The 16709-nt window shown below is 41.2% G+C and overlaps 1 protein-coding gene across 3 annotated transcripts; it reads left to right on the top strand.

Moving 5' to 3' along the window:
* The first annotated feature begins 4431 nt into the window (after nucleotides 1-4431).
* On the top strand, nucleotides 4432-16582 carry LOC311210071 (SERTA domain-containing protein 2-like). Of its 3 annotated transcripts, XR_014618486.1 has the most exons (4): nucleotides 4432-4555; nucleotides 7006-7124; nucleotides 9295-9427; nucleotides 10520-12724. XR_014618486.1 is itself a non-coding variant. In XM_084287824.1 (3 exons), exon 3 carries the CDS (start codon nucleotides 14743-14745, stop codon nucleotides 15592-15594), a length of 852 nt encoding a protein of 283 aa, XP_084143950.1. In that variant the 5' UTR covers nucleotides 4432-4555; nucleotides 7006-7124; nucleotides 14739-14742; the 3' UTR covers nucleotides 15595-16582. The 3 variants fall into 3 exon arrangements, 2 of the variants coding, with proteins under 2 accessions (XP_084143950.1, XP_084143951.1); XM_084287824.1 differs by lacking the exons at nucleotides 9295-9427; nucleotides 10520-12724 and adding an exon at nucleotides 14739-16582; XM_084287825.1 differs by lacking the exons at nucleotides 4432-4555; nucleotides 7006-7124; nucleotides 10520-12724 and adding an exon at nucleotides 14739-16582 and having other exon boundaries at nucleotides 9418-9427.
* Nucleotides 16583-16709: the final 127 nt, after the last annotated feature.

Genomic DNA, 16709 nt, shown 5'->3' with positions numbered 1-16709 from the left:
TCAGCAGGTATAAGAATTTGTATTGCTGAAACTTGCACAGTCACTCTGCAGATGTGTACTCGGAGCTGCTCTGACTGCAAGTCAGCGTACAACCTGCATGTCTCCCTGCTGCTTTTTTGCAGTGCCTCACACAAATTCTGCTGCTCATTTGGGGTAGCTTCACTTCTATAAAAAATAACTTTCTAGCTTGTATTGTCGTTTCTTTGCTAGTCCAAAGAGGTCGTAGTTGAATATGCATCAGTTAAAGGTTAATACAGTATTATTCCCTTCTGCGTTCCTCTGATACAGAGAGAGATTAGAAATGATAGTGCCTGTAAGGTGTTGATTTTTTTTGTGTGTGTGAATTGTGAAACGGGGATGTATGGTATTTGCTGATGGCGATTTTCTGAATTTCTGCATGTAAAGGGAAAAAAAATTAACCTCTGTTACAGCTTCTGTAAGGTTCTGCTACCATTTCTTGTGGCCTCTTTTATGTGTTCCTGGGGAAGAGAGTCACAGAACTTGTACAGCAGTCAGCACTGCGTCTGAAACTAAGCTGTTGGTCTGAATGACATAACTCAGCTTTAGACTTGCACAAAAGAAAGTACCTTCAAACACAGCTAACCCCCAGTCTGCTTCCTTCTCAGGTAACCTTGAATATCTGTCCTTTCTGCCTCTGTGCCTGTGGTTTTGTTTCTCTTCTTTTGCAGTAAAGTCCAGAACACGTGGATGGGGTCTCTGGAGTTTGGGCATGCAGCAAAGGCAAAAGTGTGAATCCAGGCTGAGTTAAGGATGGCTTGTGTACTTGAAGGCATGTCTGCTTATTGCTTTCCTTTTAATATATTGATTTTTATTTGAACCCTTTTCTCATCCACAGCGCTATGTGAGTTTTTCTAGCGCAAGATATTGCCTAGCGCTATGAATGTAGCCATATTTGCATAAAGGATAAATCTGTTAAACAAGGAGGGAATCATTTATTTGGATGAAAAGCACCTTTCCAAACTGTCTCAAAGGTACCGCAATGAGGGGTTGTGACTGGCTTTTATCCTTTAGCAGGGTGGGGATTCTCACAGGAGTCTGCTTTTTACCTGTGCTTGAGGCTGTCCTTGGTCGATTTTTGAAGTCTCAGGTATGTCTGGACTGGCGTAGCAGACATTTTAAAAAACATTATTGTAAATTGACTGATGATACAGTTTCATACTGTAATTATCAGTCCATTACGGATGTCTCGTGTCTCAGGGTATTGATTGGAGTGTATGACTGCTTTACAGTTTTGCAGCTTAATTTATATTCCCATATAACCAAACAACCTTTGCAAAAGCCAGGGTGAAAAAAAAAAAATAAATCCTTTTATTTGCTGACAACAGCATGAGACAGAAACACTTTCAAAAGTGAGTTTTGTTCAAAGTGAAAGTATGTTTATGGCTCAGGACTAGGATGTATAGTCCCATATGCAAAAAAAACATTACCGATGATGACAACTTTTGATTACTCATCAATTCCTAAATGAGTGTGATTTCGCACTATGTGAAACATGATTAATACTAAAAGTACAAAAACAAATTAGCTTTAAGACTCCATAGCAAAGAAATATATACATTTTATACAGCAGATAAAATGTATTTTTTTGTCATTTTCGTTCATTCAACAACAAGGTCTCGCAAGGATTATCCCAACTCCTTTTGGTGTCTTTTGCAAAACTGACAGTTAAAATAATTTTTTGTTATTTTGTCAAGAAAGTTCCACGAAGAGATGAAATTCATTAATAATTCAAGTTGTCAAAGAAGATATACTTAAGTTGCATGTAGTGACTTGTCTCTTTTTTATGGATGGTGAAAAATACTAAAATTTCATTATTTGACATGATTTTCTTAAGTTCGTACAGTAGCTTTTTTTTTTTTTTTTTTTTTTTTTTTTAAAATACAGCTACTCCTTTACTTAACTAAGATTCTCCTAAAAATGAGTGTTTTACGATCTGAAGAATTATTGTGGTAAATGTTGATGCAAGACCAACTTGTCAACAAGAAAATATATAGCTAGGGGCAACTTTCCACTGCAGGGAAAACATTCAGTAATTTCAACTGTCATCTTTTTAGGGAAGAATAATTGAAGATACAGGTGATTACATGACTTCTTGCAAAAACAGAATTAAAAAGAAATTGTATCCACATGTCTGCTCTATTTGGAAGTCCCCTAGGAGCATGTGAGAAGTGGCAAGTAAGTACTGCAGTAGTAAAGTGTTACGAGAAGGGAACCGTGCATTGTAATTCTCATGTGCCCCTGACAGACAAGTTTTGGAGATCAAGAAAATGTAATTTTGGTCTCCGGTTGTGCAAATTTCCAAAACAAGACTCTAAGGAAGAGTAGGTTATCTTGTTTGAAGAAACACCAAAAGAGTTTAACACTCAGAGGAGAAAAGCAGTGCTTACAACAAATTCACTTCTGTGTGTTTGAGAGAAATGTGAGACGAGTACCAGGTGGATTTATTTATTTATTTATTTACTGTGGGTTGACTGAAGTTTAGGATTAAATTTTTGAATGGATATGTTTTTAATTGAAGCCCAGTAATGTGGTTTGCTTCTGTGCCTCTGCTTGCTTTGAAAGGTATGGAGAGAAAGCACCTTTTGTTGTTAATCAGGCTTCTTGTGGCAAAACAGAATAATGGTTAACTTAAAACTCAGACAAATATTCAATAATGTGTTTTCAAACAAAAATTTCTATGTGGGATCATGGCTTTTTTTTTTTTTTTAATTTTGAGTAAGTCTAGGATTAGTTACTAGTTCATAGAGGCTTCAAAGGAGGTGGTAAAACTAACAAGGCACTCTTCTTCCCCATTTTCCTGTGGGAGTGTGACATAGCATGATTGTTCTGCCGTTCAGCTTCAGAATAGCTAATTAAACTGGATTTTGCTGTATGTTTAGAAAACTATTTTTTACAAGTGCGCAGGTGAAAGAGCACAAGAAATCGTGTACTATACTGACATCCAGTAATCCAGATAAGGCAGAGAGGCATTTTTTAAGTACCTTAGACACAGAGTCAATTAATCACAGACATAAATCCATAGGAAAACAGTCTTCATTAGTTCCTGTGTTCCTGGAACTGTTGTCTTGACTAGCTGCCTGGTGCTAAGGTAAGTAGAAGCAGCAGACCCCCAGTAGTCCTTTCGGATGAGTTATATAGAGACCCTGGGTGTGGTTTTTCTGGTTCATGCGAAATTCGCTGCAAAAGCAAAAACGCTGTGTGTGAGGATGGTATCCTGGCGTGCGATGGTGACTGCGAGTCAGACTGAAAGACCGTGTTTTAATCATAAAAAATTCATATTGCTGGGTGTCCTGTTTGCCTTTAGGTTAGTTTAAAGCAAAATGGGAGAGCATTTAGGACTGTTAGAACATGTGGGAGAGTATTAAGGACTGGTAGAACGTGGTATCTCTTGAGGAAGTAAGGGTTTTCTCAAGCAAGCTCTACAATTTGAGGCAAAAGCTCCGGTTTCTGGGAGCCCGTGAGGCAGCACCGTGCTCTGGCTCAGGGCACGAATTGTGTGGGATGGAGCAGTCCCCGAGCTGGGTTCCAGTTCTCTTGCGTGAATCCTCCTGTTGACATTTCACACAAGCGGAAAAAGTGACAGAAACCTCTGCCAGCAACCGCTGTCGCTTCTGTGAAGGTTGGGGGCTGTAAACCCAGAGCGCGGCAGCGGGCACTGGACCGAGGCCATGTCAGCCTCCTCAGGGCACCTACGAGACCGACCTTCCCCAAAAAAAACACAGCTGGAGGAGACACGAGTGCCCTTTTCTGGTGAAAAAAACCCGAAATGGGTGACAAAACTGACCCCACAGGGCCAAGAGCTTCAGGGGGAGTGGGGACAGCAGGGCACGAAGGGGGGGGGGGGGGGGGTGAAGAAAAAGGGGTAAAAGTGCGCATTCAGGGGAACGTTTCGCAATGTTTGCCCTCGTGTTATCGCTGGGCAGAGACGTGCGCGCCTCGCTTGCCAGCCGCGCGGGCAGCGGGAGGTGCGGGAGCGCTGCTTTGGGGTTAAATCGGGCGGGTTTGGGACAAGGCGCTGTGAGGCGGAGGGGGGGGGGGGGGGGGGTCTGTCCTGTCCCGGGCCGCGCCGTGAGGGAGGGGCCGCGGCCCGGAGGGGAGGGGGGGGGGAGACGGGGTGGACTCAGTGGCGCCCGCCTTCTGATTGGGCGACGCCTCGCGCTGTCCCCGCCCACCCCCGCTCTCCTCCCTTTCCCATTGGGCGGCGGCGCGGGGCCAGCCGCAGCCCTTCCCCTCCTTCCTCGCGGACCAGTCAGAAAATGGTTGCCGGGCAGATTGCGAGGGCCGCCGGCCAATGGGAGCGCGGCCAGCTGGCGGCGTGCGCGGCCCCCTCACCCCCCCTCCCCTTCATTCCCCACCCCGCCGCCGCTGTGGTGCCTTGGGCGGGCGGGCGGAGGGAGAGAGGGAGGGAGGGGACGGCAGGGGCGGAGGCTGCCGGGGCCCGGCGGGGGTGGCGCCCGCCTCCGCCTCCCGGAGCCCCAGCCCCGCCGCAGGGAGCCCGGCCGGCTGCCTTGGCACGGCGCGGAGCGGCTCGCAGGTGAGGCGGCGGCGCCCTGAGGGGGGCAACGGCTGAAAAAAAGGGGGGGGGACGCTGAGGGGAGCCCCTGAGGGGAGCGGGACCGTTAGGGAGGGGGTGGGGGGAGGGGGAAGAGGGGGGGAAGAGGGGGTGAAGAGGGGGTGGGGGGGGGGCTGGAAGTTGTTAGCGCGGTTATAATTAGCGCCGGGGGGCAGGGAGGGGGAGGAGCGCAACTTTTCGCCGCCCGGGATGGCCGCGGGGACCTGAGGGCGGGGGGGGTGCAGGAAGGGCCGGCCCCGAGCCTGGCGGCACGGCCGGGCCGGGCCCTGCATGGGGTGAGGGGGGGGGGGCACCGCCCGGCACGGCCCTGCCTGGTGTGTGGGGGGGTGGGGGGGAGCACCTAACTTTGAGGGGACCCCACCGGATTTATGAGGGGGGAGCTGAACTCTCGGTGCCCGCCGCCCGGAGCCCGTCCTGCCCGCTTTAGGCCCCGGGTGCCCCGTTGGGAAGTGCCCCGAAAATAAAGGCTGGGGGCTCGGCTCGCTGAAGGGACCCCAAGACAGGTAGCTGAGGAGCGCGAGGGAAGGCGGAGGACGAAAATGAAAGGGGAAAAAAAATTATCTGCTGCGTGTATTATTCATAGTGATTTACAGCTACCGTGTGTCTTGTATAAGTTTTTTTTTTTTTTTTTATAACAGATTGTAAAATCTAAATCTAGTAACCTTACCTCTGTGCTCCTTGCTGTCGCTCGTTCCCCTATGAAAAAAAAGTAGGGGAAAAATCAAAACCTCCACAGTTAATTCTGAACGTTTTCTGTGCATTATATAATGAACGAGTCAAATTTGATAACTCTTTGGACTCCACCTTCTTCTAGTAAAAGGTCAGACTTTTAAAATACAGGGGACGGCATTCATTTTTATATCAAAGACTTTTGGACTTTTTCTTAACTAAGGTACTGGAGTCAAAAACTTTTAAATGTTCTGATGCACTTGTCGGCTTTTTTTTTTTTTTTTTGAGAGTTCTTTAATGCTCAAAAGATTTCGCACTTGAAAACGAAAGGACAAATGTTTTAAGTGCAGAGAAAATGCAGTCACTGAGCGTTCTCCTCCCCCCTGTGACTTAGCAAGTACACTTTAATAAACCTCAGTATTGACCTTTTAAGCTCTTGCTGTTTCAAGCCAAAAAAGATAATGAATTTTCATTTCTCTGTTTTTTTTTCCTTATTTTTTTAACCACATATAATATGGATCATCTTATGATAGGAAAGAAGCCAGTTTTTGAGGGGAGGAATGGGCTACTGCTGTATTTATTACCGTGGGTTAGATTTAGCACTGTTAGGTCAGGGGCATCTTGCTGCTGTTTTACTGCATCTTTTCAGCTCCAAAAATCTGTAAACGGAGGAGCCCTTTGGTAGCACCAGGCAATGAGTCGCTGTGTAAAATGAACTGTATTCATTTACTGCTCCATCTGCCTAAATACAAGACTGGCTTTCACTAAAGAGTTGTAAAATAACATGAATTCTTGTTTCTTAAATGCAGTCTTTCACAATCATCCGGCTAACTATTGATCTTTGCTCTTGTGGTAACTTTGTAAAGTGATTGGAGCACTGCAGCTGGGGGGTGGGTCTCTGTGTGTACCTGTCTTACGCTGCACGCACACAAACGTGTCAGATGCAATACAGACAGAGGGCTGCTAGCCTGCATAAGGGCTTTTATCCTTGGAACTGAGGAACGTAGATTCTCCAGGTAGAGGTGAGACCTCAAGGGCATGGATTGTACAGTTCCTTCTGTGTCTTCTAGCCTCCTTCATAGTTTACTGTCACTTCACCCTTTTTATGTGTCCCACAGTTTCCAGTGCCTTGGTCTAATCCATGATTTAATCTGTGTACTCTGTTGGCAAATTGCAAATGCTGCTTTATCAGGGTTTTGATGAAAATGATGATATGCTGAATATAGCTTGCAATTAGAGAGTATCCTGCAGTTATCTTCTTGTAGGGGTTTTGTGGGTGATGAAAATGAGGAAATCTGGGGAATTTCATAACAACTGAACTCCTTTTACAGTCTGTAAACATTAGGGGCTAATTCTGAAATGTACTTATTTATAGTTCGTGGTATAGGCTCTCCTGATTCATGATTTCGTAAACTATTACAAATTCCAGTAGTGTTCAGGAACCTGAAGGGGTGTCAGTGCAAGTTTTCACTCCAAAGCCTAACATTTGGAGGATCAGCATTCTCTTCTGTAGTATTAATTTATGAACACATTTCATGTGCTCATAGGTGAAACTACGAAGTCCTCTTACTTCAGTTCATTAATGAACTTCAGTTTTTTGTATTTCAGTTTGACTGCTTTAGTGGGATTTAGCAGAAATAATTTTTAAAGTTGTACTGAATTATTTGTTCAATAATTCTGATTTAAAAAAAAAAATCATAGTAATGAAATATTCCTTTTTTTTCTTTGTTTTTCTCCTTAAGTCACATCCTCCTACCTCTGTGGATGGCTTGGACTTGTGCATAGTTCAAGACTCTTGGATGACCACACTTTATGCAAAATCTGGAATCTTCCTGCCTGGACTCCTTTCAATTTTCTGAGGGTAACTACTTGTGTACTGTTACTGAATCATATCTTACGTGGATAGCCCATGTTCTGATAATCAGCTGTAGATGTTATTTTTGTGGGTTGGAATGATAAACTGAATAATAATGTTTAAAATTGCGGTATATAATCTGAAGTGAAGTGCTTTAGGCTTGTTGAATAGTATAAGCTCTTTCGTTTGAATATTCTGAATTTGAATTTTTAATTTGTTTTTTTCCTTTATAACGAGACAATGCTATAACGTAACAAAAATTAGTAAAAATGATCTTAATAAAGATCATTGCATTGGATCCTTGTTAACAAAGGCCCCAATCTTATAGTGAGGCCCACTGTGCAGCTGTTGAAGCTGATGCAGTTTTTCTACCACGTGCCTGTGGACTTTGCACAGTATTACAGGCTTCTTGTGAGAGAAGGCACTTTGGATACTGGAGAAAGGTTGCTGTAGGCAGCTCTGTTAGGGAAAATGGAAGTGATTTCTGAGTTGGCTATTCAAAGTTACGTGAATATCCCATACAGAGAGCTAAAGATTAATGTTTTTGTTTGTTTGTTTGTTTTTCTATCAGGAAAAAGTATTTTTTTGGTTGCGTTTACTGTTATTGGTCTGATCTTGTATTTCTAAGTATGGGCATGCAAATTTGATATTGTTAATAAGCTATGACTTTTGTTCTTAATGGACCTTTATTTAGGTCACCGTAACCCTAAAATATATGCCAGTATTAATTAGGTGAATGCATTCAGTATCTCTCTATTTGAAGTAAATAGAGAATTGTTCAGTTGATTAGAACAAGCTCTGAAGAGCTTTGTCATCACTTTTTTAGTTCTCTTCAGTAAGATATTGCTTAGGTGGAACCATGCTTGTTTGGATTCCTGTAGGTACTCATTTAATTATGATCTTGTTTTATTTGGGAAGTTTTCAGATTTAGTAACTCTTGATCAGGTGGTAGCTTTGCTACCTGTTATTGATCCTTGGATTAAATGATTCCAGACCATTCTTTCTGCTTAAAAAAAAAAAAAGAATTAGAAAAAAAATATGTCAGTTTCCTGAAAAATACCTGCTAAACACACACGTATTAAAAACATACATTTGTGAGCTTTGTTGGTGTGGAACTACAGTCACAAGTGGAGAGGAGTGACACTGTTTTTGTGTTTGTGTAAGTATGAAAGTTTTTCTCTGCCTAACACTGATACTGCCTCAGTACATTTATACATCAGCCTCTAGTGACAGATATCAGCTGCTAAGAATATGTTTCATTTACTGTTGTAAATGGCCCAGAGCCACTTGTTTTTAACTCATGGAAAGTACACATCGTAACAGAGGAGCTTCTTGTCCAGAGTGAAATGTTGTGACCTGAAACTAAGATAGTCAGGGTAGTTTATAAAGCAATTCTCTTACCAGTGCTGTATGAAAAAACAAGAGTAAGGAACTTAGAAAGATGACCTTTAAATGCAGGAATTTTCAAAATTAATTAGACATGATACAAATAGCTGGGGGGGGCGGTTCCATCTAACTTCTAAATCAAGGTAAAACTCACTCAGAAGTGCTTGGTAAACAGTATTTCAGTCCCTGAAATATTGTTGTATGATACATATTTGTTCACTTCTTCCAAAAATAGTGAAGTGACAGTGGGAAGGTTATGAATTCCAGGCTGTAATGCTGGCCTTGGCTTACTCTTCCTCTCATTTCTTTCCTGTTCTAAATGAATACTCTTCCGCATATTTTTATTTGCAAAATGTGGGAAGGGATGTTAGGTGCATCCATAGGTATGTTTTCTATTTTTGTTGGTGGTAGTTTTCTTACTCTTTTTAAAGTCTGAACAGTAGCATGTCTTGGTTCTGTGTTCTAGCTGCTTTAGCAGTAACAGAAAGACCTAGGTGTGTTACAGGTTGGGATTTTGTGACCAGAAGTTGACATCAGCTCTCCCTTCTCTGAGCAGCTCTTTTCTGGTTGTTTCTATCTCCTGTGGAGACATGGTTACATAGGAGCTTAGGTATGGGAGTAAGCTGGTAGGACTGCACTCCTCCCCATATGTACATTTTTAGCCACCTCCAGCAGTTACTCATCTTGGCTAAAATGGGGCAGGGCGGGGAGGGGGAGACTTAAATACATCTTTGTGGATTTAAAAATGTATTCTGGTCCAGGTTACTTTTTCCTTTCATGTCTTTTAAAGGTGTTTTCCTTCCCTTCCTTCCTCTTGATTTCTGCTCACAGCCAAGGAGTGGTGGTGTGGGGATCTCCAACGTTTGCTGAGGACACCAGATCAGATAGGCTGTTCTGTGTAGTCTGACGGCTTACAGGGTTACGTAAGTCATGTTTAAGCGATCAGTGTTAAGTCCGGATGGGAGGAAAGGATTTATGCTGTGTCTGTTAACTGTACCTTCAGCCTCACCTTTCTTCTGGGCAGCTTCTGATACAGGCAGTACTAGTCAAGACCCATCCCACCACTTAATTAAAGCTTAATGAAGTTGTCACCTATGCTAAAACCTATGGGGGATAGGGGAAGGATACCATTAAAACCAGTCTCCAGCATCTGTTGAATAATTCTGAGAAATATCCATTAGCTGTGGGGATGTTTGTCTTCCTTCACGTTCCCTGCAGATAGATGCGTGCTTGTGAAATGTGTCCATGGAAGAGAGGAGAGCAGCAAATCAGGTTATCAATCAGCTTCAGTCAGTCACTAACATGAGCCTCTGATCCGAGGAGACTTCTAGCAGGCTTTACTGTTAGTTATTTTCCATGGTTATGAGCCAAAGGAGACTCTGAAAGAGAATTACCTAAATTACAATAACAAGGAGTCTCTAATTTTGATGTGAATACAAGTTAGCAGAGCTCCCTTACTGAAAACTGGACAGACAGCTTTCACTCCTGGGGTGCTTGCACCTATTCAAATCTAACACTTGCGTCTCGTGAGGAACAGTCGTTTATCACTCAAGACAATTTTAGGCTGAAAAATGCAATGCTGTCTGTATGACAAGAAATAGCAAATTTGAATTTAATAACTTTGGAAGAGAAGCCAGAAGGGACCGCTATTGATGAAATAATTTTGACCTCCCGCCTAGTGCAGGCCAAGTACTCTGTTGGTGATCTTGCCACTTAAACAGTCTTTAATGGAAAATGAGTAATTCTTGTGTAGTTAGCTGGAGTGCTTGTTTTATGCCTGAAAAGTATGTGTTTAGACAACTTTAACTGTGCCAGTCATGTTTTATATGCTCATGGTTTTTGAAGCTTTTCTGTGCTAAAAATGAAAAGCTCTGTGCAGTTCCAGATTCTAAATGTTGTTTAACTTGTTCTTAAAATGTTTTTGGAAGGTGAGGAAGAAGAAATTTAGTAGTTTGCCCAAGTAGAAGTAATTAAGAGTTTTCACGTGCTGTGTTCTTCTTTGTGACTGTTTCCAGCTGCACTTCCTAACCATGTGTCAGTGGCAGCTGCACTGCACTATCAGACCCCGTGACAGATGGAGCTGTGTTTTTCCTCTGAAATGGTGGCACGAGTCCTGTATTGTCCACAACACGTCGCAATGTGAATTTTTCTTGGTAGGCTGGAATGTTTCTTCTGAGTAGCTGCAAGCTCTGACCAGGCCTGTTTGTTTGGTATTCCGTGCGGATCTGCCAGCCAGTGACGTGCCTCTTCCCTCCAAGTTTTTTCCAGCTCGGGTACAGTGTAGGATTACAGAGCATGGAGGCTTCTTCTCATCTTAGCAGGGAGGAGTTTCTATGAAATGGACTCCATGGAACTGGAAGTAAATGAGGAACGTGCTGTCAGGGGCAGAATTTTATGTATAGACTCCTTCATAGTTCATTGACATAAGTCGAGAGTTTGGCACTTCTAAATGTTGAATTCACTTTGCTTCATTTTCCACAGAATAACTTAAAATAAAAAAGCATTTTGCTATAAATGGCCCGTGGCTCAGTTTGCGTTACTACAATGAGAGAAGATGAGAAAAAACAGAAAAAGTTTCTGAGATCTTACATTCCTTATTGTTTTTGTTTTTTTAATTATTATTTTTTTCCATGGCAAAAGATTCTGAAAATGTGGTCGCTTAACTTTTTCTTAATGGTCAAGGAAAGAATTACAGTTTGCCTCATTTATTGTTGAACAGCTACACATAGACTTCACATTAGAACTTGGCATAAAGTTTAATTTTTGTTCAGTTTATTTTCTTACAAATTACAGAGTTATCAGATTGGCGTGTGCCAAAATCCTGTCACCAGATGCAGTGTTCTGAGATCTCAGTAGGTTCCTAGAATCGGACAGGAGTAAGGAAAGTGTGATTTCTAGGTGCCCTCTTTGTACTTTACCGTGCCGAACTTGTGCTTCTTGAAGTAGGCTGTGTGGTTCTGGTAGGACTGACAGCTGCACCCAGCAAGCAGCAATATGCATCGACATGGAAACGTAGTTTTAGTTGTGTGGATTCAGTTGTTTTTACTAGTAATAAAAATTGAAACGAGGGGAACACTGCATAATTAATTAATGTGATTGATATGTCACAAAGTAGCACTGCCAAAAGAGAGTATTTGACTGGATTAGGAGTTCTGGTTTTGGGGTTTGTGTTTTAACACACAATGCTACAAAAGGGCAAATTGCTTATAAAGTATGAGGTAGTTTAAGAATATGACCCTGTCAGAAATTCTTATGCTAAAAAGTAAAGCAAAAGGCCTGATAAAATGTAGATTAGCTGGTAACAAAGGGGCTTTGTATCTTTTGTAGGTCAGCAGCTGAGTGTGTTTGACAAGAACTGAAATTTAATGTCTCCTGTAGCAACCATGACACTAGTCATTTTCAAGCCCACTGTACCAGTGGTACTCCAGTTTTATTAGCTCTTTTCAAATTTTTATGTAACCTCTGAAATCACCTCCCTCCTGGAGGGGAGACTTGAAGTTAGGAGAAAGTCATAGTAAACAGGCAGAATTTATGAAACGTAAAATAGGAACATGTTTGTAAAACACCTTCTCAGACATCTGGGGAATCTGTTAACTAGAAACAGTTGAAGTTGGAGCAAATAAAGTTTCTTGAATTTAATTTTTATAGTTCAGGATACTGTGACACTCAAACTTTGTTATGTATTTCTAGAATGCTCAAGGACAATTTTTTATGAGGGAAATTTGAGGAAGGGAAAAGGTGTCTGTGTATATAAGCGTTAAATATTTAGTCTAATTAGACTACTGTATGACTTTAAAAGTTAAACATTTGATTTTAAGTTGTTCTTGTGAAATTATATATCCTCGCTTATGCAAGTTTGCTTGCTCTTAAGCTTGTGTACAGAAAGTAAAAACCACATTTTTGATATGTTAGAAATTAACTATTCATATAATTCAAACAGATAAGTCTAGTTTTCCCTGTGTGTACAATATAGTGTAAATATATACTTTACAATGTATTAAAAGCAGTAAAGTGGCAAAAACAAGTCTTCTGAATATATAAAATGACAGAATTAGTCTTCCGTGTCTGGTCTTCATTTACTTGCCTTATGAGCATGAACTTTGGTCTGTGTTAGTGGAGAGAAAAGGAAAACAGCTAATATGGGAAGGATGGTGCACAGAGAGCACGTAACTGTTTTGATGTGTGGTTGTATTCTCTATTCATACAGAGTCTGGGCATGCCTTAGGTAGCACGGCATTTAAGTGCTACTTAAAATGGAGAATTAATAATTTTCTGGATTTTTTTTCCAATTATTTGCAGACACTATTTATTTCCATGATACGTCACGAGTTAGTAGGTTTAGTAACAGTCTTATTGCAAAGGCCTGTATAACTTGTAGTTTTCCTTAGATTGTGTCTGACGTTACCAGTTGCTGCCAGCATTGTTGATAGTTTTGATGGGGATACCTGGTGCACGCACACACACGCAGCCCCCCCAGAGTCCTTCCAATTATTGTATTTGATGCTGATCTTGTTCTGAGTCCTCAGCGCTGCCTGGCTCTGTTGGTTCTAGGTGGGGTGCTGAGATGGGGTGGGAGGGAGGATCACCTACATGAAGAGGCAGCCACATTCAGAAACCTTTTTTTATTTTATTTATTTATATATATATTTTTTTAAGAGATTCAGCTGCTGCTGTGGAGGTTCAGCAGAAAACTTTGGAGTAAAGCACACTTTCAAACTTACAAAATGTAAACTTACATTTTGAACTTCAAAAGTTTGCAACTTTGGCAGAATTGTTCCTGCAGAGGAGCTGAGTTCTCCACCAGCCTAGTCCAGGCAGATGAATGTAGCCATGGAGCCCTGCAGTGCTTCCTGCAAATCTGGAGAAATCCCAAAAGTAAAAGAAGCTTTATCCTGCTGCCATCTCCTTGTCCCCAAAAGTCTGGCAGCTGGCAGCTGCAGCAATCAGCTGAGCTGTTGCTGGCAGTGTGCAATGCTCACATGAAAAGGAAGTTGGGAGGCCCTCTGCAGCATGCAGTGTCTGGATCGCTGTGTATGAAGGATCTGCCCTAAATCTGCCACGGGGTGTCTAATTTATGATTGCTTAATTTTTGTTAATTGTGTGGGAGTGAGGTCTCTGTGTTCCATGGGAACATGATGTGTATAATCAAGATTTTGCCAGTGTTTCCTGCTCATGGTATACTTCTTTTCCTTGTGTGCACAAGTGGTTGCTTAGTGTGCGTTGTCCCTACTAAATAAAACACTTTGTATTTCGATGCTGGGTAGTTGTCATTCAAGCATGTATTTTGCTTGGATCACCTGTATTTTAGGTGTGCATGCCCACAATTAGTTTTGGTGTCACTGTTACAGACCTGCCTGTATTTCAGTGCAGAAGCACATAGAGCAGGTGGGAACCAACAAAGTTCTACTTCTTTTCTGTATCTATTTAGCAGTATTGGTTGCTTCTAAAATTCTGTTTAATAACCTCCTGCTGGATGTTCTTAGAGTTAAGTCAGTAGCAGGTTGTGAACCAGTAGCCATGAGCAGTGATGATAATCCTTGGAGTTTGCAGCCCAGCCAGGTTTACTCTCAGCCATGAATTGGGCAGAAGGATCCCCTAAGAGGCCCTGTTACTGGTCTTGCTGTGTGGTTTTACTGTAGTAAAACAATTTTAGGTCACCCAAGAAGTGAATTCTATAAAAGAGACACTGAGCAAGACATTAAGAATACCTTAATGAGATTAAAAATGGGCATTAAAACTAGTTTTACATTCTAAGCTACTGTGCCTAGTAACAAATGAATGTTAAATTAAAAATGTTTAAATATAAGCATCTATTTCATTTCATATGGACATAAGACTTTCATCACTAATGAATTTTGTATTCCATATAATTTAAATGGGTAAGGTTAAAAAACACAGTTAACCTAGCATATTTTTAATTAAGTATGTTCATATCCTCATAGCAGAGTTAAAAGTAAACCTTCAAAAGCAGTCTAAGAACTTCTAAATACTGTTTTTTAGACAGCAGTTACTGTGTTTGTTATGTTTTCTCTTGAAGAAAATCCTGTGAAGCAATAGAGTTGGAAAGTGCACCTTCTCAATGAGAGTGTTACGTAGGATTTTACTGTCTTTCAGTGCTCTATGGCATTAGAATCTAAGTCAACCAATAAATTGTACGCTGTGGACTTTTGAAAGTGCCTGTTGAGATCTTGCAGAAGTCTTGCCCAAGGTTAATTCAGAGTGTTTCTCTTTCAGGTTCATGTTGGGGAGAGGTCTAAAACGCAAGCTGAGTGACTATGAGGAGAACATGGCTGGTCTCTCTAGTGCCTTCGATTCCAGTCGAAATCTGCCATATCCGCTTAAGAGGCAGCTGGTGCTTAACATGTGCCTCACCAAGTTACAGACGTACAAAATGCTGGTGGAACCGAACTTGCACCGCTCTGTCCTCATAGCCAACACTGTGCGGCAAATTCAAGAGGAAATGAGACAAGAGAGTAATCAGCAGCCAGTTAATGTCTGCGCTGGCATTACTCCTAGTACTCACAGCTACACAGGGATGGAGTCATCTGGGATTTCCCTACAGTTGCCTTCAGGTATTAGTCAGCAAGAGTCTAACTGTTGTGACTTGCGGTCTGCAGAAGACCAGATAGAAAATAGCCTGCTGATAGTTTCAGACGATGATATGTCGTCTGCTATTTCATCAATTCTGAAGGATTTAGACTTCGTAGAAGACATAAGCCCACCTACTTGTCTGGTTCCTACTGGAGATGACCAGCCAAAGTTTCCAGAAAATGCCGGTCTAAAGCTAGAAGATGATAGACAGGATTTGAAGGGAGCCGAATGTGTGTTTGGTTCCTTTGAGATTTCGAATTCAACTAGCTACTTGAAGGATTTGGCAATAGATGACATTTTTGAAGATATTGACACTTCAATGTATGATTCAGACTTCTGTTGCCCTCCGCTAACGCCACCCAGACCACCACCTCTTGCTACAGAAGAACCATTGAAAACCTTCCCATCGTGTAATTCTTCTTCAGCAAACAACATTCAAATATGCAGAACAGATCTGAGTGAGCTGGACCACATCATGGAAATTCTCGTCGGATCCTGATACTTGTTTTACCCAAAGATACTTTTTGACTGCCACTTTCATTTGGTTTCAGGATAAAAGCCACTGGAAAAGTTGTAAAGAATTATTTAAAACACAAAGTAAAAAATAATCTGTCCATAGTGGGGTTCTCTAAACAATTCCAAAACTTATAAACCAGAAAAGTGGCAGTCCTTTTCTTTTTCTTTTTTCTTCTTCTTCTTTTTTTTTTTTTTTTTTTTTAAAGAAATATTTATTTATCAGAACTGTGCAATCATCTTTTTCCTTCCAGGGTGTATGTGGAACTATGGGCACATACCCTTATCACCCCTCATGCCTCTTTCAATAAACTTTTTTATGTGCAATTTTTAATTTGTCAGAAGAATTTACATGCAAAACAAATTTCATATGAAATGATCTTTTACAAAGCCTCCACTTTATTTTTAATATCAGAGTCTATGCCAGGTTGGCATATGTCAAGTTGCATAGTTGGATTGCCTGGATGCAGACACATTACTAGAGATGGGTATATTTTAAAAATGAGACACGCTTTGCTTTCTTTTCGTCGGAAAAGCAGATCAAGACACTTGTCAACAAAGTCTCTTGCATTTTCTAAAGCATTCAGAACTATTTATTTTTGTAAATTTTATAGTCTTTCTACATTTTACTACGTTATTTCATCATAGTTCAAATATAATGAACTTCTAGTTGGATGTGTTTAGCACTACCTCTGAGCTGAAATGCTTTAACTCTTTCCAGTGCTTCGTCTAAGACTGCAGATCTTTTTGTTTCTATTTTTTTCTGGGGGAAAGTACTTCTAACTCATTAAGCTGATCCTTTGACAGTGACCTAGCTGATTTGTGAAATCAAGGGTATTCAATGTTTAAAAACTTTTAAGTATTTACAAATGTAATTTATATGTAGATTGTGCAATTTAACAATTTTCCGTCAGTATTATGTGCTTAGATTTTGAATAATCTTGGCGTTCTTTAAATTAAAACTTTACTATGTACAGGTAGCTTTTTAATCTGTTTTGGAAAACACTGTCCTTCAGCCCTGCTTTCACTACAAAGTTTGAGATGATTTTTATGTGCAATATTATTTAAAAAGACACACGTTTGTATACCTGGCATTGTAGA

This window comes from Netta rufina (assembly GCF_964035555.1).
Source record: "Netta rufina genome assembly, chromosome: 5".
Taxonomy (NCBI): domain Eukaryota; kingdom Metazoa; phylum Chordata; class Aves; order Anseriformes; family Anatidae; genus Netta; species Netta rufina.
The sequence above is the reverse complement of the archived record's forward strand: the minus strand, read 5'-3'. Positions and strand labels throughout refer to the sequence as shown.